At 36.4% G+C, this 25,143-nt stretch overlaps 1 protein-coding gene across 24 annotated transcripts in view; it reads left to right on the top strand.

Annotated features, from left to right (window-relative positions):
- Nucleotides 1-25,143, top strand: part of PTPRD (protein tyrosine phosphatase receptor type D) — a 457,704-nt gene that overhangs the window by 254,817 nt on the left and 177,744 nt on the right. For 23 of the 24 annotated variants that reach the window (XM_006150805.1, XM_006150804.1, XM_027772789.1 and 20 more), the window contains 2 exons: nt 1,467-1,600; nt 5,264-5,408. In XM_006150805.1, the coding sequence (XP_006150867.1) occupies nt 1,467-1,600; nt 5,264-5,408 (279 nt within the window). Of the gene's footprint in view, nt 1-1,466; nt 1,601-5,263; nt 5,409-8,525; nt 8,832-9,712; nt 9,907-12,259; nt 12,287-17,029; nt 17,148-25,143 lie in introns of all 24 variants that reach the window. The other variant, XM_006150808.1, reaches the window with a different exon arrangement.

The following is a 25,143-nucleotide window of genomic DNA, read 5'->3' as shown; positions in this document are numbered from 1 at the left end:
CATTATATAACTTTGTATGTCTTTCAAAATGTTTATGCTTATATTGGCAAAAACACCCTTTAGATGGGTGTCTTCTCCTCTTGTATGAAACACACTCATGTATTGCTTAACAAGGGGAATATGTTGTGAGATGTACTTTATAGGGAGGTTGTGTCATTGTGCAAACATCATGAAGTATATTTGCACAACCTATTAATAGACAGTGTTGCCCATGAGACACCTAAGCTGTATGGAATAGCCCATTATAATCTATAGGATGATAGATCTTTGTATGTGCAGTCTATAGGTGACTCAAACATAGTTGTGTAGAATGTAACCATATTATTGTTAGCTTTTTATTAAACATTGGGTTCTCATGTAAGCCTGTGGAAATACAGTTGTATTCTTAGCCACAGCACATTGAGATATGTCGTAATACCAAAGGTGATTATCAAAATAGATATTTAACCATTGGTAAGACATGAGTATTAACTTACTAGAGCAGAGATTGGCTAAGAACAACGTAAGTTAGATGTGCCAGTGACCTGTCACATATCAGTTTTATATATAGTGGCCAGAGGATAACTAATGGGGTTGGATGTTGGCTTGGAAGTTTGGGTTAATAAAAATTACTCTGTACAACGTTTGAGACAGAACTAACATGAGAATTATGCATGAGCTTCATTAAGTTGTCGTATTTCTGATGCGTTTTCCATAAACTTCTAAAATTACTAGTTTAGCTCCATGCTCCTAGTGACAATAAGATTTTTGTATTACGTCTAGTGGATTGAATAGTTTCATTTAGAAATTAAAATTAGTACTTTATAAGTGATAGTTTTCTTTTTCTTGTTCTGTTTTTTGTTGTTATTTTTTCAAATTGTAAGTTAGTAAGAAAGAATGCTAGGTGATTATGGTTGCCTATAGGTTTTGTAAATAGGTTAAAAGTGGAATTTAGTAAAGCTACTTGGATATACTATGGTATATACTATATACTATATTCAAAATTACAATATACAGTTGAATAGCATTGAATATGCAATGTTCAATACTATTTAGAGCTGTAGAGTAAGTTCTCACTCAGTTGTAAATATTAATGGCTTTTATGTATTTAGCTGATGTTATATTTTAGGCATTGTTCCGGGCACATTATATAAATCATTGAATTTATTACTAACATTATGAAGTAAATAACTGTATTATCCTTAAACTTGTACTTAGAAACTGATATATTCTAAACGCATTAATCCTTTTAAACTTGCATACATATTAAACTACAAAGAATAGTATTTATAACATTATTCTTGCCCCTTGGAGAAGGAAAAATGGGCAGTTTACAAAATGGGCAATAAAAACAAGGTGAAGGATTAATTCTCCATTATATTGATGCAATGTGGATACGTTCTGAAGGTTTAATCTGATGCACTAATGATGGAATTAGTGAATACTTAGGATGATGACAAATTCAGTCCTTTATATTTCTTTTTTAGTACCAGGGCAGCCATTGAACTTCAAAGCAGAACCGGAGTCAGAAACAAGCATCTTGCTGTCTTGGACACCTCCGCGTTCAGACACCATCGCCAACTATGAACTGGTATACAAAGATGGAGAACATGGAGAGGAGGTAAGATGGCTCTTCTCACTTCCACGCCATTCCTCACCCTGGACCACTGCATTTCTTTTGTGTATATTGCTCAAATGCCTTTAGAAAACCATGTAGAGGTGTAGTCATCAAAAGAAGACCTTGTCAAAAAAAGGAAAAAAAAAAAAATGCCAAATGATTATTTGGAGCCTTTGGGAAAAAAATGAAACAACTATTGCTGTTACTGAACATCTTACTGTCACGTTTCCAAGTTACATATATTGGATCCTCAGAAAAGTTATAATGTACTTATTCTATGCAAAAAATGTGTCATGACTTTTCTGACAACTCAATAGAAGTATCATGCTGTAAAAGAATAGATGTCTAAGAGACCTTAGGAACATCTTTAAAATCTCTTCTGCATTGAAGTACTCAGATCACTGTGGATACACATGACTAAATAAGATCTATATGCTAATAAGGTCCTGGCTAGAAGAATGTGTCCAGACTGATTTCAGAGAGCAATGCCCCATAACAAGTGCTTACTTGCATGCTAAAATGTATTTTATATGAATGTGAGTATATGTGTGGGATGTGTGTGGGGGGTGTTTGTGTGTGTAAAGTCTGAACCAGCTGTGCGGGCAAGGTAATAGTAGATTGTAGAAGGTGTGGAAATTGCTGACAGTTACTAAAAAGAGAACCTAAAACCAATACAGTGAATACATACATTAAAAAACACTGTTCCAAGAGTTTCATGCAAAACATCTCACTTAATCCTCATTAATCCATTTCACAGATAATAGAATGGAATCATAGAAAATAATTTGCCTGAACTTTAACAGTACTGAATGACTGGCAAAGCTAAGATTTGAATCTAAGTAGTTGGGTTGCAGATTTTGTTCTTTACTTGTTAGAGTCTACTGCCTCTTAGGTGTACCTGAATAGATTGTGAAAGTCTTTATCAAGATGGATCTATAGGGCCAGCAGATGGTGTGGTGGTTAAGGTGCTAAATCCTACATGGCCAACAGTAGTCTGAGTCCCAGACCTGGTTGCTTGAATATCATGCTGAGTGTCTGTGTGTGCATGCTCAAAATCCCACAAGGAAAATGGAGGAGAAGGGATTGTGGCATGATGATCCCACCTACGGGATGATTTCTCACTTTCCTTCTCACTGTCTCTCTCTGGAAAGCACATATACCCTAAGGAAAAACTTTAAAAAAAAGGAAAAAAAAAAAACAACTACGATTTTGAGAATGAGAATATATAATGGTAATTAATAATTGTCTGTTGTTATGAAATTCAATAAAGAACATTAGGAAAAAGGAATTAATAAAACAGTATTAGAAAATCTATCCACACAAATCATTTTATTATACCTTGTAGCCTTTTTTATCCAAAAAAAAATCTTCATAAAGCTGAATAGCCCTTAAATTGTAAAAGAAATAATTTTTGGAGAAACCCATATAAGAAGTGAACCATTATCAGTTTGCCTGTGGCATAACATCATTTTAAATGCTGTAAGAAATGAATATGTTCTTGTAAACATTTTATCACACCCATTAATGAATCAGAATTTCCAAACAGAAAGTTCTAGTATGGTACTGATACTAAGTTTAGGTTTAGCTAACAAGGCCAATATAAATTAAATACTCAGCTAGTTATATAATTGACATTTAGATATGACTTGAAGGCCTCATAGTCAAACTTTAGTTATGGGGTATTTTTCTTTTTTTAACGTTTTTGCCGTAGGGTACATGTGCTCACCAGAGAGAGAGAGAGAAAAAAAAAAATAGAGAGTGGGGAAAATGAGAAATCACCTCCCCACCTGGGTGGATAGTCATGCCACAATCTTTTCTTCTCCATTCTCCTGTGAGGGTTTTGAGTATGCATGCACGTGCACCCAGTGTGATTTTAAATCCACCAGGTCCAGGGCTCCAACCAAGTCCAGTCCCCTAACTGCCACCCTACCTGCTGACCTCATTTAGTGTTTTTAAGCACAAATCAGCATTAAATTATTTTCATCTTCACCACCAAATGAAAAAAAGAATGTATTTGTGTGTGTATATATACATATCATGCATACATGTGCATAAATATATATATACACATATCATTTCACATGTATGCATGATATGTGTGTATATATATGTGTGTATATGTATGTGTGTATGTGTGTGTGTGTGTGTGTGTGTGTGTGTGTATGTATGTTAGAGAAAAGAAAATGGCAAGCCTTTGAGAATATGTGGGGTCTTCAGAAAGTTCATGGAAAATGCATATTTTAGTGAAGATACTCATGGATTTCAATTTCTTTTCTTTGTACCAAAATAATCATCTACCTTAATTACATTTTCCCACATACTTTTAAAGTCACCTGCTACTATGAGTGCTTGAATGTAGGCAACCCTACTAGCTTCATAGTTCATTTAGAGTCTCTGTATCCTTTTTTTTTGTTGACAGTGAAAGGGACAGATGAAGACACAGCAACTCCCAACAGGTTCTAGATAACCATGATCTGCCCCCGGGGTTAGTCAGCCCCAGGCTGTGGGCAGCCACATACATGCCTGGTATACTTGAGGTCTCTGGCAAATGAGGAACCTTCCCACAGAGGTCAGCCTCACAGGCATTGCCTTTTATTGCTGCACCATCTTTGGACCCTCTTGGAATGCCTCCTTTCTTATTTGGCAAGTCTAAAATTTCTGAAAGCTTGTTTATTTGCAAGCCAGAGCAACCTAGTGATATTTTCTCCATCTTTATGTTTGAATTCCCATTGACTGATTTGCTTGTATACATAACAAACAGTATTTGATAAAAAGCCTTAAGATTACTTGTGCTATTACTAGGTTACATATTTGCTTATTTTTTAAGGTTTACTGCAAGCCACTCTTAAATCTAAGATTGATTACACACAGACAGCTATATTTTTGCTAAAACAAGAAAGCAAATCTTGAGCATGAAAACTGACTTACAGCATTAAAGAAATCTTATTTCAGAAGTCCTTTATGATGATAAAAATTACAGAAAAGTTCCTTAATTAATTTTATTTCTACTGTGGATCCTATATTCACATTGAAAGATAGGAAATTTTCAAGATATTTTAAATCAACCCAGACTAATGGCATAGATTCAGAAATTACTTAGCTATTTTTATTGACTAGCATCTGCTTGTTATCCCATCATACCTTCAGATGTCTTTATTAGCAACCTCTTGTAAACTGTGTACTAGTTACCATTGATCCTTAGGGTCATGTTTTCTTTATCCCCTGTTTAGATCACAGCAGGTCATGGGACATGAGCTACACATCTGTTCAACTGCACTTGCGTGCGCTGAGTGGCTCCCACTTCAGGGGCAGGTGTCTGTTTCTATTGTGGTCTGTGTCACAGCAGCAGAGCTGTGTTCAGGGTAGAGCACATTTGTGGTGTTGGCCTCTCAGTCTCCCCCTTATCTGATGCCTTAGTAACTGTGTCAAGGTTAGAATGATCTCTGGCTTCCCCTATTCCAGTTACCTTGTCTTTTGCAGAAACTTGCCTATTCAACTCTGATATTTTCATAATGTACTCCCTCTAGCATAGTTGAATCTCACTCAGTGTTGATTCATTTTTGTGATACCTGGATGACAGAAATCTGATGTTCCAGGCCGTGGGATTTTACACATATATTTGCATGAATCTTAATAAAAATGACCAAATTATCTTGTTTCTTACAGCAGCGAATTACCATTGAGCCAGGGACATCCTATAGACTACAAGGGCTGAAGCCAAACAGCTTGTACTACTTCCGTCTGGCTGCTCGCTCTCCCCAAGGCCTAGGTGCTTCCACAGCTGAAATATCAGCTAGAACCATGCAGTCAAGTAGGTGTCTCTCTTTGCTTACTTCCTGCCTTTTTTAGTTTTTTAAACTAAGTGATGTTGGTGACTTTCACTTCCTGACAGGAAACATACCTGTTAACATGCTTCCTCATCCAGAACCTCTATGTAGTAAGCATCTTGCTTTAGGGATTAGAGTCCAAAGGTCTGTGTTCTAAATTCAGTCCAAATAACAGACCCCATTTTCCTACTTTCTGAATTGAAAAACTTTCAGAGAAGTTTATAGAACTCCATTGGTAAAAAATGGGTGAAAGGAATTAGGTCCTGTTCAAGGAATTACAAGGCTGTAAAGCCAAATTAAGAGGAGAAACACTACAAAATAATGAGGGGTGTTTAACAAACTAAAAAACACAAAAGATAACATGTTCATCTTTTTTAGGTACACAGGTTTTTATTTCACATGTTCTTTCTACTTAGAGAGAAAAGCTCAGCTCGTCAGCTAGTTTATTAACTCTTCAAGTAGTACCTATGCAAATTAGAAACATTCACAGAAAATCTATATTTGGACTGATTTAGGAACAATGGAATAATCACAACCACATTTGCAATCCTAAACTGTATTTTGTTTCTCAGGTTTACTATCTGTTTACAACTATCACTCTTAAGCATAGCTGTGTTTATCACAGTGGGGTGCATTGTGCCCAGGGCAGATTGTTTTGCATAAAACATTATATAAGAGATTATTTTTGATAAAAACTTTGGTAAGTTATAGTGCCATTGTTTGCTCTTTCCTAATAACCATCTACAATTGGTTTATAAACCACTTTTCATCTTGAACTGAGTTATATGGAGTTATTTTCTTAGATGTTTTTGTATGCTGTTTTATCTGCCTTTTTACATAGTCATGTGCAGTAGACATGTGTATATGAATTTATTGAATTTTGTCACAAGGATGCTCAATTGACCTTATATGGCATTGACCTATAGGCAAACATGATAACTTACAATTTTTAAAAGGCTAATTTCTTTTTATATAAGCAGGTCTTTCATCATTTCATTTTCTGTAGAAAGAGGACATGTTTCAGGTTTTTTGATAATGAAATTCATATTGTCTCTATCAAAATATGACTATTTATATGTAAAACATTAGGATCCATTTACTTAATCCATTAGTGGCTATAGCTTATTCTCATAAAATTACCCTTCATTTGAAAACTAAAGGATGTCAATTGGTGTAGTTTCTGTGTGTTTGCTTTGAATTTCAGGCAGACAAATAATATGGAAGCATATAACTTTTTTAATCAGGCATTTAATGAGAAGAAATGTTACTTGCTGCAGTATTTTGCATGGTTTACAAACCTCACTTCTCTACATATAAACATACATAGACACAGACTGAACTTTCATTAATCACATCAAAATCTTGTCTACTCTATTAAATCGAGAGTTTCAAATAGTGTCAAGTATTTTTTTCACAGAATAGGAGGTTTGGAGGTAACAATCTAGTGAAAACCAAATCCACTTTTAAAAAGGAATTACAAATGAGTCCTTATGAACAACTCCATTTATTATGAATAATGATAATGCATATAAAATAGTTTTATAATTTGAGATATAAGAAGCTCTAGTCAGAACCAATAAAAATGATATTCTAATGATTTTACAAGTCTTATTCTAAATTTACAATGCTGTCCTATGAGGATTCCTTTCTTGTCAGTACAGAAAGTTTTTCATTTTGATTGACTATAATGATGAACACAAGACATGTAAATTAACAAAGAATGATAATCCTCTGAAGAATTGTGTATACCTGATACTCCATAAGACTGAGATTCAGAAACTCTAAGGAAATCCCCACACTGCACATTCAAAAAAAAATTGGAATTGTTTCATTCACTCTACAGCATATCTTGCCTTAAAAAAGTGTGTGCACGTATATTTGTATATCTCATCCCACTTGTTTGTTCTTCTTTAGGAATGTATATTACTAAGTTTAAGAACAATTTGTAATAACAGTTGTGTTGTTACTGATTTTTAATTTTTTCAGATTATGATATGTTTGGTTAATTTGTGAAAATTATTGCTCTGAAGGTGACCAGTTTATTTTAGAACGGGTAGTAAGAAAATGTATCTTTAACTCTTCTATAAACTCTACTTTGTATGAATAATTATTTACAAAATGGAAAAAAATTTGCACCTAAATCATATCTTTTACAAATGGTTCTTGGGTGTGTTTTTTTTCCCCATACTACTCTTTTTAATGAATGTGTTATTGACATTTTGTAAGGGATAGATGGTTATTATTGATTTTACCAAAATTTGCTGGTGGGATCAAATTCTTCACTAGTAATGGTGTTTCAAGAAGAATTATTATTAAAAAGCTGAAAGCTGACAGAGGGTAAGTACAAGTTACAGTCAGAATCAACAAGGCTGACATTATCTTCGGGTAGGTAAATTTTGGACTATGCATTTCATCCTTTGATTCTGCATGCTCACGGTGTATGGGCTACGATCAATGTTAGATTAACACGTTAGTTCATTAAAACAGGTCAGGCAGACTCAGGTTTTCAGACAGAACTTTATGTTTGTTGGGTTTTTATTATTTCCTTGATTAGATTGGTAGAAGGGTATCTAGCAATTATTATAACTTTACACACTTCAGATTCCTTTCACAAATAAATATCGTATATGAATCGTCCTTATTCTAGAATATAGAAGTGAAAGCTGGGAACAACATCTGTGAAGCAACGTCAGACCTCCAAGTAACATAAAAAGCTGGCATTATTTGCAGCTTTTTTATGAGCTGGATTGTCAGTATAGTAGGTGTGAGGGAAAACTAAGGGATTTGTTTAGAGGAGTTAAATCACAGGTAGGTAATTTTATTTGAGGCTCTGTTGTCGTAAGGTTTCATTTTCACATATTCCCCCACCCATTATTTAACAATTATTTTTGGTCATTTATTCATTTTTTTTGGTTTCTTCATATTACTAAGCCAAGGTACATAAATTTATGTTTAAGAATTTAAGTTTCAAAGCCTTGTTTTCATTTTGTTGCCCTTATTGTTCATTTATTTATTTTTGCCTTTTCTTTTGTTTTATCATTTTTTTTCAACCACTCCTGTCCTTTCACTCAAATCCTCCTTTAACTCACTACCAAAATAAGAGCCGTCAGCTCCTCCTCAAGACATTAGTTGCACCAGCCCAAGTTCCACTAGTATTTTGGTAAGTTGGCAACCTCCACCAGTGGAAAAACAGAATGGCATTATCACTGAATACTCCATCAAGTATACTGCAGTGGACGGAGAAGATGACAAGCCTCATGAGATTTTGGGAATTCCTTCGGACACTACTAAATACCTTTTGGAACAGCTGGAAAAATGGACTGAATACCGGATCACTGTGACGGCCCACACAGATGTTGGCCCTGGCCCGGAGAGCTTATCCATGTTGATTCGAACCGATGAAGATGGTATGTTGGCTCCGCTCCATCAGTTTGCACCCTTCTGACACAATCTTGGTCTGCTGTCTTTTGATAGGCTAACAGTAATCCATTTTTCTCTGCTCATCTTTTTACCCAGCTTTGCTATTCCATCAGTATTTTTGCCAAAGATCTGTCTTTGCTACAGCCTGGGCATTTTTTTTTTTTCTTCCCACTGTCAATGCGGTGATTTTCTGCCTTTAAAGAACAGTTTGCTCCTATGGTCTTATAAGCCAGCCCTTCTCTGTACCTTCATCTAAAGTCTTCTGTGGTTTTCTTGCCTTTTTTGTGTTCACTTTTCTTACATTTTGAAGTTAACTTTTCAAAACTGCCTTCTTATCTTCTTGTTGCCTTTTTGTCTTGCGTATTACAGAGACACTGATGCTCGACATTGAATTTTTGGCATCTGTTGTATGGAATACCTTTGATAAGAGAAAAAATAAAGAAGATAATCCATATAATCAAGAATCTTTTTATTCTGCTATTAAAGAAACTTTTAAAAAACACACAACAATCAACAACCAGTTTTTGTTATTATTTCAATGCTATACCTCTTTGTGCTTTAATGCTTTGAACCTCAAAGCATCTTCCTTGGCTTTTGTACATTTTTTACATGTTTTTCTATTTCTCTGATACTCTTTTTTTCTTCCATTTTTTTTTTTTTTGCATCGGTCATGTTTTTTGATCTTTTCTTAAAAGGTAGAGCAGAAAGGTTGAGCATTTTCATTGGTTGAAAATGTTTGTATTCTTCAAAAGAAACCTAGTGAGATTTACTCACTTTTTAAAGAAAAAACAAAACTAAGTAAAGAAAATGCTCTGACTGGGTGGGACAAGTGCCTATAATTTTCTTTTATCCGATGATGTTGTTCCAGTTCCTAGTGGTCCTCCTCGCAAAGTCGAGGTAGAGGCTGTCAACTCAACATCTGTTAAAGTCTCATGGCGCTCACCGGTGCCCAACAAACAGCATGGCCAGATAAGAGGATACCAGGTGCATTATGTGAGGATGGAAAATGGTGAGCCCAAGGGCCAGCCCATGCTGAAGGATGTCATGCTGGCTGATGCACAGGTAAGCCTCTGAAATTGTATACCTGTGTTTCATGAGATATTGATCTTAGTCTGTATCTTAAAATGGGTCCAGCTCTTAGTTTTTTTTTTTTTTTAATCTCTTCTACAACCTATCCAGAATTCAACTTTTTAAAACACATTGAGGCGTATTTACCTTTTTGATCTTAGTTGATGTCACACAAACAGAATGACCCTCAAGTGTGATTGAAAGCATGTTTTCTTAAACTACAAAAGATATTCACCTTTCTCCAAGTATCTGAGTTTGGCTTTCGCCTCTGAAATTGTATACCTGTGTTTCATGAGATATTGATCTTAGTCTGTATCTTAAAATGGGTCCAGCTCTTAGTTTTTTTTTTTTTTTTAATCTCTTCTACAACCTATCCAGAATTCAACTTTTTAAAACACATTGAGGCGTATTTACCTTTTTGATCTTAGTTGATGTCACACAAACAGAATGACCCTCAAGTGTGATTGAAAGCATGTTTTCTTAAACTACAAAAGATATTCACCTTTCTCCAAGTATCTGAGTTTGGCTTTCTGACTTAAAAAAACTCAGTTTAGTCAAATCAAATGAAAGAATTCTAAGCTGTTTTCCTGATAAGATCTATTTTCCACCATGGTAAAGATACTAGGAACTACACTGATCTCATTTCAAAGTGTATGACTAATTCTATTTAAGTATCGAAATTTTTATTCGAGAGAGATAAGCAGGTAGTATTTTGTTTCTTTTTCATCATGTGGTATATTTTATGACATAGAAAGTAAATGATGATAATAGTAATAAAAATTTGAGTTTCCTAGAGAGTAAATGTAGTCCCCTATAAGTGAGCCAAGTTGAGTAAAGTGCTTATAGTGAGTAGTTGAGGGTGTGAGAAATTCTGTTGGGTTTAGTGTGGTAGATCACCACCATGGTTTAACAATTTGGTTTTATAATCAATTGTGTAAAACAGAGCACTGAATATTTTTCAAAAATTACAGCTTTTTTAAAGGTGAAGTCATTTGTATTCCATGTATTTTTCTGAAAGGAAAAAGATTCCAATTTATGAATTCCATGCTGGAAATTATGGATAACCCACACCTATGCTGTATCAGAGAGTGATGGTGAATTATGGAAATGGGATATTTTGAATATTAGAGTGCTTTTCCTATGTACCAATGCCATGGCTGGGCAAGGAAAGGGCTGGAATTTATGATAATTTGAAATTATTTCTTATTAAAATGCCTACCTTCCTGTGAAAATGGAAAAGATTATGAACCAGTTAAAAAAACTGCTGCACCAGATTGCCCAAATTATATTCTTGTTTATATGAAAATAAGAGGACAATATATTTACCTGTGGTTTTAAGGAAAGTATTTTCCCACAAAGTATTAATAGGTCAGTATACAAAAATTCTTTTTTGCTTCTGTTTAAAAATATTCTAACTAAAAGATCTGTATTTGTGGCTCATTTATGTATTCCAAATCTAGTTGTATGGTATTCGTTTAAAGGCCACTTTTGTAATTTCAGGTGAAGATTAATAGTATCCCTTCAATGCTGGAAAAAGGCCAATGACCTGAGATACTCTCTCTCTCACACACACAAGTGCACACACACACACATTGTACTGTCTATAAAATAGACAGCTCTTAGTGTAAAATTAATAGTCACTATTCTGTGTTTTATTTCCTAAGTCTGCGGTTTTGAATATGACAATCATGCTTTGATGGCTTTCTTAGGTACTTAGGTATTTTACATTTCAGAACTGTAATTCTGTCTCTGTTTTTATTGTGGAATATGGAAGTTAGTGGAGTTAGATAACAAATGCCATAAATGCCAACTCTTTTTTCCACTCTTCTGCTTTGACTTTTCTTTATAATTGTTGATTTCTCTTACTCCCCCCCGAATCTATTTCAATTATTTTCCTTGATTACTCATTGATATTTCATTACATCTCACAGGTCTTCATTGGCCCAATAAGATTGTAATAGAACAAAAGATATTAATCTAAATACTGACTAGAATTAATCTTGTAATCCAAGAAGGAAGTCAAAATGAATATCGCAGAACATATAATCAGAAACATTAGTTTTTTGCTATGCCATTGATTTATTTTGGTGGACGATCCATCTAAAAAAAATGGCTGGGTTTAGTGATAACATTAACAGAGCATATTTAATTTGACCTCCCAGTTGGGAATGGGGTAGCAGCAGAACACACATTCTTTGAAATTTTATTATTTACACTACTTCAGTTGCTCCTTTTTTATATTTTACTTTTAAGTCTAAGGAGGGTAATGTTGCCTTTATAAGGCTACAATTTTTTTTTCATTCCTTTTTATTTTGTTTTTCCCCTCAACCTTCTTAATCTCAATCAGTGGGAATTTGATGATACTACTGAACATGTGAGTAATTTTTTAGTGTTTTTTCAAAAAACAGACTATATATGTTTGGCTTTTTTCTGATATCGTTCTTTGCACTTATTTGTCATTGGTCATCACATTTGCTTGGATGCATGAACTAACAGTTTACTTTTAAGTTATCGTCACAATGTGATGAACATTGTATTTTATTTATTTTGTTTGTTTTATAAACTCAGCATGGTGTTACTGACCGTATAAGAAGTATCATGGGTTCACGATAATTATTTTGATGGCTGCTACTAACTCTACCTTGAGACACCATCAGAGGAGGCATGCTTTAAATGGTGGCATAACAGACCGAAGATATCAGGTTGTTTGATACAGGCTGCTCATAAATCCTGTGTGAGGTGTGCATATTTGGTGAGCTAGCAATATGCAGATCTGGCCCTGATTAATTTTATATAGAAGTGGCTCTTCTCTTTTGTACCCGTACATATTTCAGTGACTTTGAATGGATCACACCAAGAACCAGAAAGTGTATCACTTTGAGAGGAATGTTTTTAAAATGTTTGAACAAGTGGTTCATTATTTATGGAGGACCTATTTTATAAAATACTGTAAAAAAAAAAAAAAAGCATGATACGAGACTGTCTTCCCAGTGTTTACAGTCTAGGTGACTGGGAGAAGTGTAACGTTCTGAAAAGTTCATAACATGCACCAAAAAAAAAAAAAAAAAAAGGCCAAAATCAATGTAAAGCATTATATAATGAGGGACAATGTCTGTAAGAATTATGATTTCAGAGACAGTTGACAGGAATGGTACAAAACATCTTGAAACTTGGTTGAGAATTTAAGCATTAAATAGGGAGTGAATAGGTATAAAAAGAGAAAAAGAGTGTGAGAGAGACTGTGTGAATGTGTGTTAAGAGTTGGAATTGGGAACATAACCTTTTTAGTTGAGCACAACAGTACGGTATAATCAGGTGACAATGAGTCTGCCAGTTTGACCCAAAAGAAGGCTTCATGTGGGCCGCCTCTATGGCGCAGCAGTAAAATCGTGCTCAGGAGAAGCCAGATCCTATATGACAACCACAGTTTGAATCCCCTGCCCGGTTAGCTGCAAACTATATCAGGCATATGTGCAAGTGACTATAACCTAACAAGCTAGGGGACTGGAAGGAGATTGTAGCATGTTCAGACCTTGTGGAGGGTACACCTCTCTCTCTCTCTCCTCTCTCTTTCTCTTAATAACATGCATGTGTACATACTATATCATGAATAAAAAAAAAATTGAAAGGCATTGTGTAAGCCAGTGGTAAACACAGCTAAGAGGTAGATCATAATGTTGCAAAAACCTGAGGTGTTGAGCTGAAGATTTGATTGGTCTTTATCTCTTTAACTCCAAAGAGATATAGAAAAATATTAGAGAAATAAGGCACACACTAGAAATAAGGCACACACTAGTATTTTTTAATTCACTGATGATTTTAATGTGTCTTGGCAAAGTACAGGGCTCTTGTTAGAAATATTTGTAAATCTCTACAGAGTATCAGTTCTTGTGGAATTGACAGTGTAGCAGTGTTTTGTGAACCTCTTTGACCATGATCCCTAGTAAGAAATACAATATGTGTCATGACCCAATGCACACATATGTTTGAACTGAAATTGAAGTTTATTTTATTAATTTATATTATTTTAGATTTTTGCCATGGAATGTGTGTGTGATTGCTGGAGTGTGACAGAAAGAGAAAAAGTGAGAAATCACCCTCAGGGAATAACCAGGCCACAGTCCCTTCTCCTCTCAGGCTTTTGGGTACACACATGTGCCTGGTGTGAATTTCAAGCCACCATGTCAGGGACTCGAACTGTACAGCCAGCCATATGACATCCAGCTGCCATAACCTCCACTCCACCTGCTGGCCTTAAAATACAAGTTTTATAAAACCTCACTTTACCTTTAAATATATGATAAACTGTAATATTTTATACTAAACTCTATTCCATTTAGTTTTTTGTTTAAATACAGGTCATGACTAAATAAATTGATTTCATGACCTACTAAATGGGTTATTGCAGTTTAAAAACAAGTGGCCTAGTGGGTAGATTAGGAGTAAGAAGATAACAAATGGAAAAGCAAGTAAAAAAAAAAAAGCTTTACTTTACTAATTTAGTCATGAAGTGATAAAAATTTAACAAAGTCGAAGTAGCCAAACTGAAGAAGGGATGATGATGATCAATATTCAAAAGGAGGAATTGACAAAATCTTGCTAAGAACTTAAGGAAGAGAAAGTGGTCAAAGATAGCTCATAAGGTTGAAGGTGCCTCACCACTCATTAAAATACAGAAATGCAGAGGAGGAACCTGTTTCCAGGAGTAATTTTTAGGTGAACTTGAGTCGACACTGGATAGTCACAGGAAAACGTTTAACGGGTATTTACAGTGTATATTTCCCTGAACTCAGTCAGTGCTGGAGATAAGTTTGAAATCTAGACAGAGATAGCCATTTAAAGGTTGGAAATGAATGCAGTTTTTCTAGAAATAGAGATGGGTACAACAGAACTATAAGTGTGATAGAGCCTCGAGAATGACACCTTGTAACAGGCAGGGGCAGGAGGTGGAGTAAGATGGACCCAGAGGTGACAGAGAGAACAGGTGACTGTGGCGTAAACATGAGACACACTGTCTCACAAAGGACAACGAAATGACCAGTGACCTTCTCCCACAGCTTAAAGAAAGAAAATGGTATAATCGTAATCATGGCAGGTAGAGCTGTAGCCAGCCAAGGCTTGCCACTGCAGAGGACTTGATTCAAACTGTGTTACTTCGATTATCCTGCAACAACCTGGGCAAGAGGAAGGATGCACGTGTTTAAATTCAGTGTGATGAATGAGAAACGTTTATAAGGCTCAGGAAGTATACATTTCTTACCACACAGTTTGGTGATCAAACCAGGCCTTGCTTCATTGTCCTGCTAGCTTTACCTGCTTTTCAGCAAGGACTAGTGGCCTATGCAGGAGGCCTTGGAAGCAGTGTTGACATTTCCCTATCCTGTTTTGGAATAGTCAGTGTGTCTGCTGTAATTTAAAATGTTACTCCTGAGTGGTCTACTTGGTTTTTCTATCCTCGGTAATGTTAGGGAAACCATTCCAAGGCCCTGACAATAATATCTCTCCCTCAAATAGTCCATTTATCTGGCAGAATAAAATTTTCAATGGCTCTTCAGAATGGTATCTGAAATTTTTGAATGTCCACAATGATGACATCCCTACTCTTTAAAGAAAGTGTATTGTCAAAAGCTGTCATGTGTCAGATTAGTTTCAGTAGATGCGTTCCATGGTACCCATTACTGCCTTGCTCAGAAAAACCTACTGTATTCCTTACCATCCAGTCCATTCATTTAATACTCACATTACCTTTAGATCTGAAGACAGTGGCTGTCAATTTTCTTAAATTTATATATATATTCAACATGAATGCATAGCTGTGCCAATAATCCAAGAATTTCTGAATTCCTGTGGACATGTATGTGAGTGTGGATGTGTGTGTAGCTCTGAAGAAAATATCAGAACAAGTTAATAGCAATACTTTAAAGAATCATGTAACCTCAAATTTGCATGTATAGTTCAAAGATCATCGGGTTGTATAATTGTCACACCTGTGGACATTCATTATGATAGAACCAAACGTTTGGGTAAATAGTTCAGATTTAACATTTTCTAAATAGTCAAAATTAGTTGAACACCTATTGATGATGTAGAAATTGTCTTCTATTATATCCTTTGGTTTTATTGTCTACTCTCTAAATTGTCAAAATATTTACCTCAATTTTATTCCTAGCCTGAACAATTAATTAGTAAGTGCCACAAATCTTAAGAAAATTATCTGGCGCTCAGGCTGATGAACAGATCAACCATTTGGCAAAATACTTACATGGTGAGGGAACAGACTTAGCTCAGCCCCTTCACAGGTCTGTGGGTCAGGCTGCAATGGACGCAAGTGGAGCTTGGTAAGCATAAAACAGCAGCCAGCTTGCGGAGTGCTCACTATGAAGCAGGCATAGTTCTAAGAGCTGATCTGATGTGACTCATTTAATCCTCTAGTAACTCAGTGGGATCCTATTGTTATTCCAACCTTTGAATGGGATATGGGGGGTCTAGAGAAGCAGACTTGCTCACCCTGGATCACCAAGCTATTAAGTAGGAACAGACTTATGTTAGTAAGGTTATGTTCAAGAAATCAGGAAGTGTGACTCAAGATGGCAGGGTTTGGTTTTGTTTTGTTTTGTTTTGTTTTGTTTTGTTTTCCAGAGGCATTTTTGCAATAGGGTACATGCACTGACTGGAGAGACAGACAGACAGATATTGAGAAATTACCCCATGGGGCGGATGGCCAAACTGCAGTCCTTTCTCCTCCACTCTCCTCAGGATTTTGGGCATGCACGCACATGCACTCAGTGAGTTTTAAGCCCCTAGGTCTGGGAGTAAAACCAAGGTTGACTACATGGGAGTCCAACGACATAAATATTACACATCTGTTCGTCCTGAGATTTCAGGTTTTTAACTACTATCCCTGAGAGCTGCCTCTTAGTGCCTGAAGACCTCACTTCAATGTTAGCATGAAACAGCTCTCCATAGCATGAGCTCCAGGCATGAAGCTTCTTCCAGTGCTTAGCATGGCTGCAGCAGATGTTCAAGCATGCGCAGATTGAAGATAAATGGCCTTGTTTTCCCCAAAAAACATTCGTAGCATGTTTTGAATCAGTATTATTCTATTGTGTCATTTCAGGACATGATCATTTCTGGGCTACAGCCTGAAACGTCATACTCCCTCACCGTCACAGCCTATACCACCAAAGGAGATGGTGCACGCAGCAAGCCCAAACTGGTGTCCACCACTGGGGCAGGTAATTATGTCTGTGTGTACACACATGTGCCTTGAGCAATAATACTAACTTTTCAAATGGTATGGGTGACTGTTCTCAGGTATTTATTGTGATAAAATTGGAGAGAATAAAGTATATTTTTTTAATTCGGGAGGAAAGTAAAGAAAGTTCAGGAGGAAAAAAAACAAAACCATACTATTTAAGTATATATCTTGTCCCCATGATTAAGTCAGTCATTCAGCACATACTTTTGAGCACTTACACTGTTTCAGGCACTATTCCCAGTACAACATGCAGCAGTCAACAAAACAGAAAAAGGCTTTGCCTTCATGAAATGTATTTTCTGACCAGGACCAGATATTTAACAAATGGACAAATGAGTATGTAAGTCAAGTCTCAGGAAGTGATAAGATGAAAAGGAAACATGTTTAGACATTAATGATCAGGAAATTCCTAGGGGATGAGAAGTTTTAGAAAGATAGTTTCAGTTAGTGGCATGGTGGTTAAGGTAGCTGGATCCCACACAGCTGACTGCATGGTTCAAATCCTGGACCTGGCGGCTTGAGAAACATGTCAGGAGCATGAGTATGTGTGCCCAAAATCCTAAGAGGAGGAGGTCTTACAGCATGGCCATCCCCCCGCAGGGTGCTTTCTCACTTTCTGTCTATCTCCCCCTAGCAAGCATACATGCCTCATAGCAATTATTAAAAAATAAAATAAAGAAATAAATTTTTAAAAGATTTTGACATTTTGGAAGAAAGATATTTAAACTGAGATGACCCCTATGAAGGAGCAAGTCCCATGAAGGTCGGGATGGCATTTTGACAGGGAAGCCACGTAACAGCTTCATCCTCTACCCAAAACTGTGTGAGAATAACTGCCATCTTGAACTGTGTTCATTGCTTACAGTTTGATATTTTGTCATTTCCTCCTCCTCACCTCCTGCTTGTGGGGATTCTAAAGAAGCCAAATAGCACAAAAGATGGGAAACTAAAAAAGAGAATGAAGGAAAACAAGAAAGATAAATACTGTGAAATCGCTCCTTTTGAAGAATAAAGCTTCCTCAGTGCTCTTTAAAGTTACTTTGGTCATCCACCTTAGGAAAGCCAGCATGAAGGAAGACCTAGCACTGTAAAACCAATAAATTAAGATATAATTACAAAAGGATTTTCCTCCAATCCCTTTATATAGTGATCTCCCATGGAACATTTAAACTATGATTTGATTTACACTTCTCAAATCGCTTCCCTCAGAACTTTTCAGGAAAACACCTCTATGTAAAGGCATAAAGCAAAGAACAGCTGTGATGTTGAGTACCCTCCTGGGTGCCATGCTCACTGCCAAATTTGTCTAAATGTCATAAGATTTGCCTCGCTCACATCCTGCCACCTGGAACTGCCTCAAGCAGCAGGATTACAGATGGCAAAACTCCTTCAAGGCAGAGTCTTCTTGGCTCTTTTTTTTTTAAATTTTTTTAAAGAATACCTTTGTATCAAGCCATTTTAGCCCCCTAAATAGGAGGTACGTATTCTGTGAGAGCATGATGGCTATCTGACTAATGAACCAGACACTCCAGTAGGAGGACCAGGGTTAAGCCCCTAAAACTGAATCCCACATTGAAGAAATTAACATTGCCTTTACCGACATTTGTAACTGTGTCTTAATAAGCTTGAAATGTCTTAGACAGAGGCTGAAACTCTTATTGCCTATAAAATGAGAGTCATGCAGGGAGGAGGCAGTAGAGGATTTATATTCAAGAGGTAAGAATAGTAGAGAAAGGAATGATTTTGTTTTTTAAGATTTTTTTCCTAGTGTTACTAACTCATCACTTTTTAATCATCACACAGCGGATTATTTAAATTTTTAGATCTTTATTCATACATAGAATTCTTTGGAATTTCTGTTCACAATTTCATATCTTTCTTGAGCAACAGAGCCTTGGGGATTAAGATAACAAATGCTTGTAATTTAGATGTCTGTGCTTTTTTTTTTTTTTCCTCCCCCTGAAACCTCCCCACTGAGTTTGGGGTGGAGGTGGGACATTCCAGACTTCAAATTCCTTTGAGAGGAAAGCTCTAGACTTCATTTGCTGCCAGCCTATCAGCCCCAAAGCATTTCCTAGTCATGGTTTATCCCTGGGCAATTAGTGGACATATTAATTTGTTTTGTATAATATTTTTAAAATCTTCATATATTCATATGAGTATGAAGAATTACTGAGTTTATCTTGCTAATATGAGCTCCTAATAACCATGAAAAATATGATTACTTAGTTACATTTTTCATGGAGAACTCAAAATTCTTACGAAATTTTATTTTTTAATAGTAAAATGTCTGATTAGGGGAATGAGTTTATTATACATTATTTCTAGAAACTATAAACAATCAATAAGAGTACTGATTATAACTTAAGTAATCTATGTAAAATTCATGTAATCTGAGAAATGCTTTTGAATGAAAGGTTGGTTTTTATGTTTTAATGATGATGATGTTTATACATTTTTTATTAATATATTGTTTTCTGTGTAATTGGTCTACTGCCTGAGGTCTTCAATTTTTTTTTTTTTTTTGAGAGGTTTTTGCCATAGGGCACATGCGCTCACCCCCCCAGACAGAGAGAGACAGAGAGACAGAAAGTGAGAAATCCCCCCCCCCCCCCAGGGGAGATGGCCACGCTGCAATCCCTTCTCCTCCATTCTCCTCTCAGGATCTTGGGCATGCACGCACACATGCCCGGTGTGAGTTTTAAGCCACCGGGTCCAGGATGCGAACTGCGGTCGACTACATGGGAATTCAGCGACATAGCCATTACGCTAACTGCTGGTCCCCTGAGGTCTTCAGTTTTAAGACAACCTGAAAATATATTGGTTTGACATTTTCTATATATTTTTACACGCATTTTGGTATTATACTATGCAGTTATATTTAAGAATGACCTAAGCAGGCCAGCAGGTGGCGTGGTGGTTAAAGTACTGAACTCCTGCATTACTATCTACAGTTTTGAGTACCGGATTGGCGACTTGAAAATCATACTGGGTGTGTGTGCATGTGTGCCCCAAATCCTGGGAGGAGAATGGAGGAGAAGGGTTTACAGCTTGAGTACCCACCCTGGGGGGAAGGGGGGTGATTTCTCACTTTCCCTCTCACTGTCTCTCCCCAGTAAGCATACACACCTTATGGCAAAAATTTAAAAAAAGACTAGCCTAAAGATAAGAGGCTTAGTTCAGTCAATTCTGGTTGTTGCTGTTGGTGATTGGTTGAATGGATGCTAAAATTAGAGCCATTGGAACTGAGTGCCTTGGTTGGCCTCCAGGGATTGCTATGTCTAAGAGCAAGTGAAGGGCAGCAGCATATATCCACCATTTCCAAAGTCCTGAAAGATTTTTAAGGGGAAAGATTTAGTAAGGGAATAAGAAATGAAAAAGCAAAAGCAAAAAGAGTTTATTTTATTTATTTATTTATTTATTTTTTGGAGAGGTTTTTGCTATAGGGCACTTGCACTCACCAGACAGACAGAGAGAGACAAAGAGACAGAAAGTGAGAAATCACCCCCAAGGGGGCATGGTTATGCCGCAATCCCTTCTCCTCCATTCTCCTCTTGGGATCTTGGGCACACATGCACATGCGCCCGGCGTGAGTCTTAAGCCACCAGGTCTGGGACGCGAACCGTGGTCTACTACTTGAGAGTCCAGCAACATAGCCATTACGCTAACTGCTGGTCCCCAAAGTGAAAAGAGTCTATATGTGATGGTATAAATTAACTCATTTACTTTGCAGTTAGACCTTTTCTGCTTCTTCCAATATATTCATTAGATTATTACTATAAATAGCCTTCAAGTTTCCCCAAGTAATTATTTATGATTCTTTTATTTTGCCAATCCTGTAGCTCCAGTGCTTAAGTAGAACCATTGTTTCTACTGCTGCTGTGGGCTTTTAAAATAGTCCACACAATAATCCAGTGGCACTAGAAACCATGAGCCACACTCCACCCATAGCACCATCTACCTCCCTACTTCATTTTCCCAGCTAGAATATGCACACATTAGAAGACATGAGCCCTGCCCTGCTCTATCCACCTTCATTACCATATTCAAATGCTTTTGTGATAGTGTACAAGTCTACTCAAAGTGAAGAGTCGGTAAATATTGACTACACAGAGTTTCTGGAAGGCAGAAATGAAACAGATTTCACTGTTATTATATGGACTTTTGGAGAATTCCTTTTTAACCATGTATGCAGTAATATATAACTCCTCATATTCCATTTACTTTTTTGCCCTGTTTTTTGCTGGGTAAAATACCACAACCATCTGAAACCCTTGCTTCAACTTACTTAATTCAACCATATCTATTATGTCATTTTTCATACACTTAGTGCGGTTTTAGGCATTCCTTTAGATGGCCAGCATCCCCTGCCTGGATAATGGAAGTTCTTCTGCTACCTGCTTCAGCATTCATTTCATCATCTGTTTGTCCTTTTGTTTATATAAGAAGGGAGCAAAGGAGGGAGAGGGAGAGGGGGGTGGAGGGGAGAAAAGGAGAGAGTGAAAGGGACAGATATGTATTTTAGATATGGTCTTGCTGTATCACTGTCCTCATGCCCCAGACTCTCAATTATCTAGGACTATAGGCTTGTACAACTGCACCTCGCATGGTGAGATTGGCTCAGAATCAAACCTGTGTCTCTTACTCAACTTCAGCTTCCCAGATGGTGGTGCTACGTGTATGCCACTACTTCTTGATCAGCATTCATTTCTTTATTGAATCTTTCACTTACGGTTTTTAGTGCTTCTAGGCCAGTTGTCTCATAATTTTTTAGCTTGAACTCCTGATCAGGAAAGGAATGACTATTGGGGACCTGGCAGTGAGGAGCAGACTGAGATGCTCCTGGCACAGCAGTGGAAGTCAGTAGGTCAGAACTGAAGCTCTTACTTCTAAAGATGGCTTTGATCTTATGATTCCCAGCCTCAAGCTCACAATCTTTTATACCCCAGCACAACAAAGGGCATGTCAACATCAAAGAACAAGACCTTACTCCATCCTAGGTTGTGATTCCTGTAGAAGAATAAATGCTCATTTTTATAAAGTCATTGATTATTTTTTTCTTCATAGAATTTACCAGACATTATATTTCTCCAAATTTGTACCACAGCAATATTTTTCAGTGAAACACTAGATATATTTTATAACACCATTTTAAAGTGATGAGCCTTATTCATATATGGCTACTAGATATTATTAGTATGCAGTATATATTTGTGATTTATATTAAGATATTAAAAAGTTGTTTGGGCTGGCAGGTGGCTTGGTGCTTAAGTGCACTGGACTCCCACATTGCAGACCATGGTTTGAGTCTCAGACCTGGCAGCTTGTTTTCTCAATTTCCTTCTCTCTCACTATCTCTCTCTTATTCTGTCCCTCTCTGGTCAAATAAAAATAAGTAAATAAAGTTAAATAAAGTAATTATTAAAAAAAAAGAAAGAAAAGGCTGTTAATCCTTGCATTGCTTGCATCTTAAAGAAACAAGATGCACAGTATACAAATTATCATGCAGTTTCATGGTAACACAATTTTAGAAATGTTCAGTTATTATATTTAATAAAATCTTTGTCCCTGGAGAATTTTGAGAATTAATAGTTATGCTTCCACCCAATCATTTCAACTATATTTCCTTTATGAAAGGATATATTCTCTGCTGAAAGTTCTCTTCACCAAGGATGTGTCTCATTAGAGACTCTTGGCACCATCACTGACATTTTAATGGCCAAATCATGTCAATGTTGTTTACGTATAAAGAGAAATTATGGATGTCAGCTAATGTCAGCCATGAAGTGCTATTTTAAAATTAAAATAATTGTAAATATTAAAATAAATGGAATAACTCAAGCTCTCTAACTTATGAATGAATTGTGTGGCAAGAATTTATTAGTTGCTTAAGATACCTGGATGCACATTTTCAAAAATGGTGCATGCACAATGGTTTAATTCCTTGGGCAGTCTTCAACACTCACTGTGTCATTGCCACTGCACAGAGAAACAGTTCTTCCCATACAACGTAGGTTAGCTGAGTTATGCAAACGTCCTATGCATCTACACAGCAAGTGAAACAAACTACTGCTGCATTGGCTAAGGTTAAAATTTCTTGATGAATTTGTTCTTGGACAGAACACATCTCCAGTAGGCATGGACAAATTTACCAGTTCATCTCTGTGATTAACGTTCTATGTATTATCCCTTGATCCTTCTAGATGTTCTTTGTTCATTTGCTTTTTTATGATTATCTATATTCCCATAATACTGCTTTTCATCACCTGTCTCCCATCACTTTTCGCTTTTCTCCCTTCCTATCATCTTTATCATAAGTTGGCTTAATTTTGATTCTGGTGATACTCTCTTCTCCCTTCCTTGTCTTTGGACTATTCCTAAAGAAACCCCTGGTTTGGGACAAGCAGTTTGCATAATGGTTATGTTGCTGGACTTAAACGTAGTCGACTGCGGTTCGAGTCCTGGGCCTGGTGGCTTAAACTCATGCTGGCCACATGTGTATGTGCCCAAGATCACGAGAGGAGAATGGCGGAGAAGGGACTGCGGCATGGCCATCCCCCTTAAGGGATGATTTCTCGCTTCTTGTCTCTCTATCTCTCTCTTTCTGGCAAGCACACATGCTCTGTAGCAAAACCCTTTCAAAAACAAAAAATAATAATAAAGAAAGAAAAAAAAGAAACTCCTGGTTCTGTGTTGTTTATCAATGTTTGTCTCTGTGGATTCCAGAAATAATTGGTCTCCATTAAAAAAAAAAAAAAAGTAAAATAAAATTACCAAGGTAAAAATAAATTGAATGACTAGAAGAATTTGCATATTTAATTTATTTAACTTAAAAATAAAGAAATTTTGTACTTGTGGGAAGCTAGCCCTGACTACAAAAAGCTTACCATTCTGATTATTAGTAATTATGATTACTAATGGAATGTAAAACCTAATGCTAGGAATTTTCCATGCATTTCCTCATTTAACATTCACAGTAATGATATGAGGTAGGTCTTAATATAATTCCCATTTTACAGATGAAGAACTTGATGAGGATGACTGGCGTGGAGAGTAAAGTTAGACAAAAATTGCAAATTAGATTCATAGGATGTCAAAGCAGTATTACCTTGTACTGTTTAACTTGCACGCAATATAGCAGCGTAGTTAAATGTTTGGGCTATAGATTCAGTCAGAGCTGAGTTGACTTGTCTTAGCGCTTTCTCGTTTGTTCCATATTTGACCTTGAACAGTTTTCTTTCAGGGCCTCATTTTCTCGTTGTAGAAAATAGAGATAATAAGAACTACCCAGTGTGTGTAGTGAGGAATGAGGAAGGTAAATCAAATATGATACTATGTGCAATACTCTTAGCACTGTGCCCAGTACACTGCATTTACTCAGTAAATCAGTGGTATAATTATTATTTTTATTAGCACTATCTAATTGGCTAATCTTTACTTGGCTTCATTGTTCTATGGAATGAACCTTTATATGTGAAGGTTTAAAACATGAAGCTGTTTAAATTAAAAAAAAAAAAAACCTACTTAAATCGTTTCAGTGATGTCTATTTAGTGTTTATCATCCTATTCTAACATCTTAGCCTACTTCAATAAAGCAGGAGAAAGTGCATTTAGAGAGAGAGAGAGAGAGAGAGAGGACATTGTTTGAAAATGTATATGTGTGTACACCTATGTATATTTATATGTATGTTGTATTTTATAATTGTAATATCAATAGAGTGGTACTTCCACCTGGCAAGTTGAACGTCCATACCAATTAGTCCTAATGGTCCATCCTGTGTATTCCAGTTCCAGGAAAACCCCGCCTTGTGATTAACCACACTCAGATGAATACTGCTCTCATTCAGTGGCACCCCCCGGTGGACACGTTCGGACCTCTTCAGGGCTACCGTCTAAAATTTGGCCGTAAGGATATGGAGCCGCTCACTACTCTTGAGTTCTCTGAAAAAGAAGATCACTTTACAGCCACAGAC

Source organism: Tupaia chinensis, unplaced genomic scaffold (genome assembly GCF_000334495.1).
Source record: "Tupaia chinensis unplaced genomic scaffold, TupChi_1.0 Scaffold000298_1, whole genome shotgun sequence".
NCBI classification, from domain to species: Eukaryota; Metazoa; Chordata; class Mammalia; order Scandentia; family Tupaiidae; genus Tupaia; species Tupaia belangeri.
Note: the sequence above shows the minus strand (reverse complement) of the source record. Positions and strands in the feature narration are given on the sequence as shown.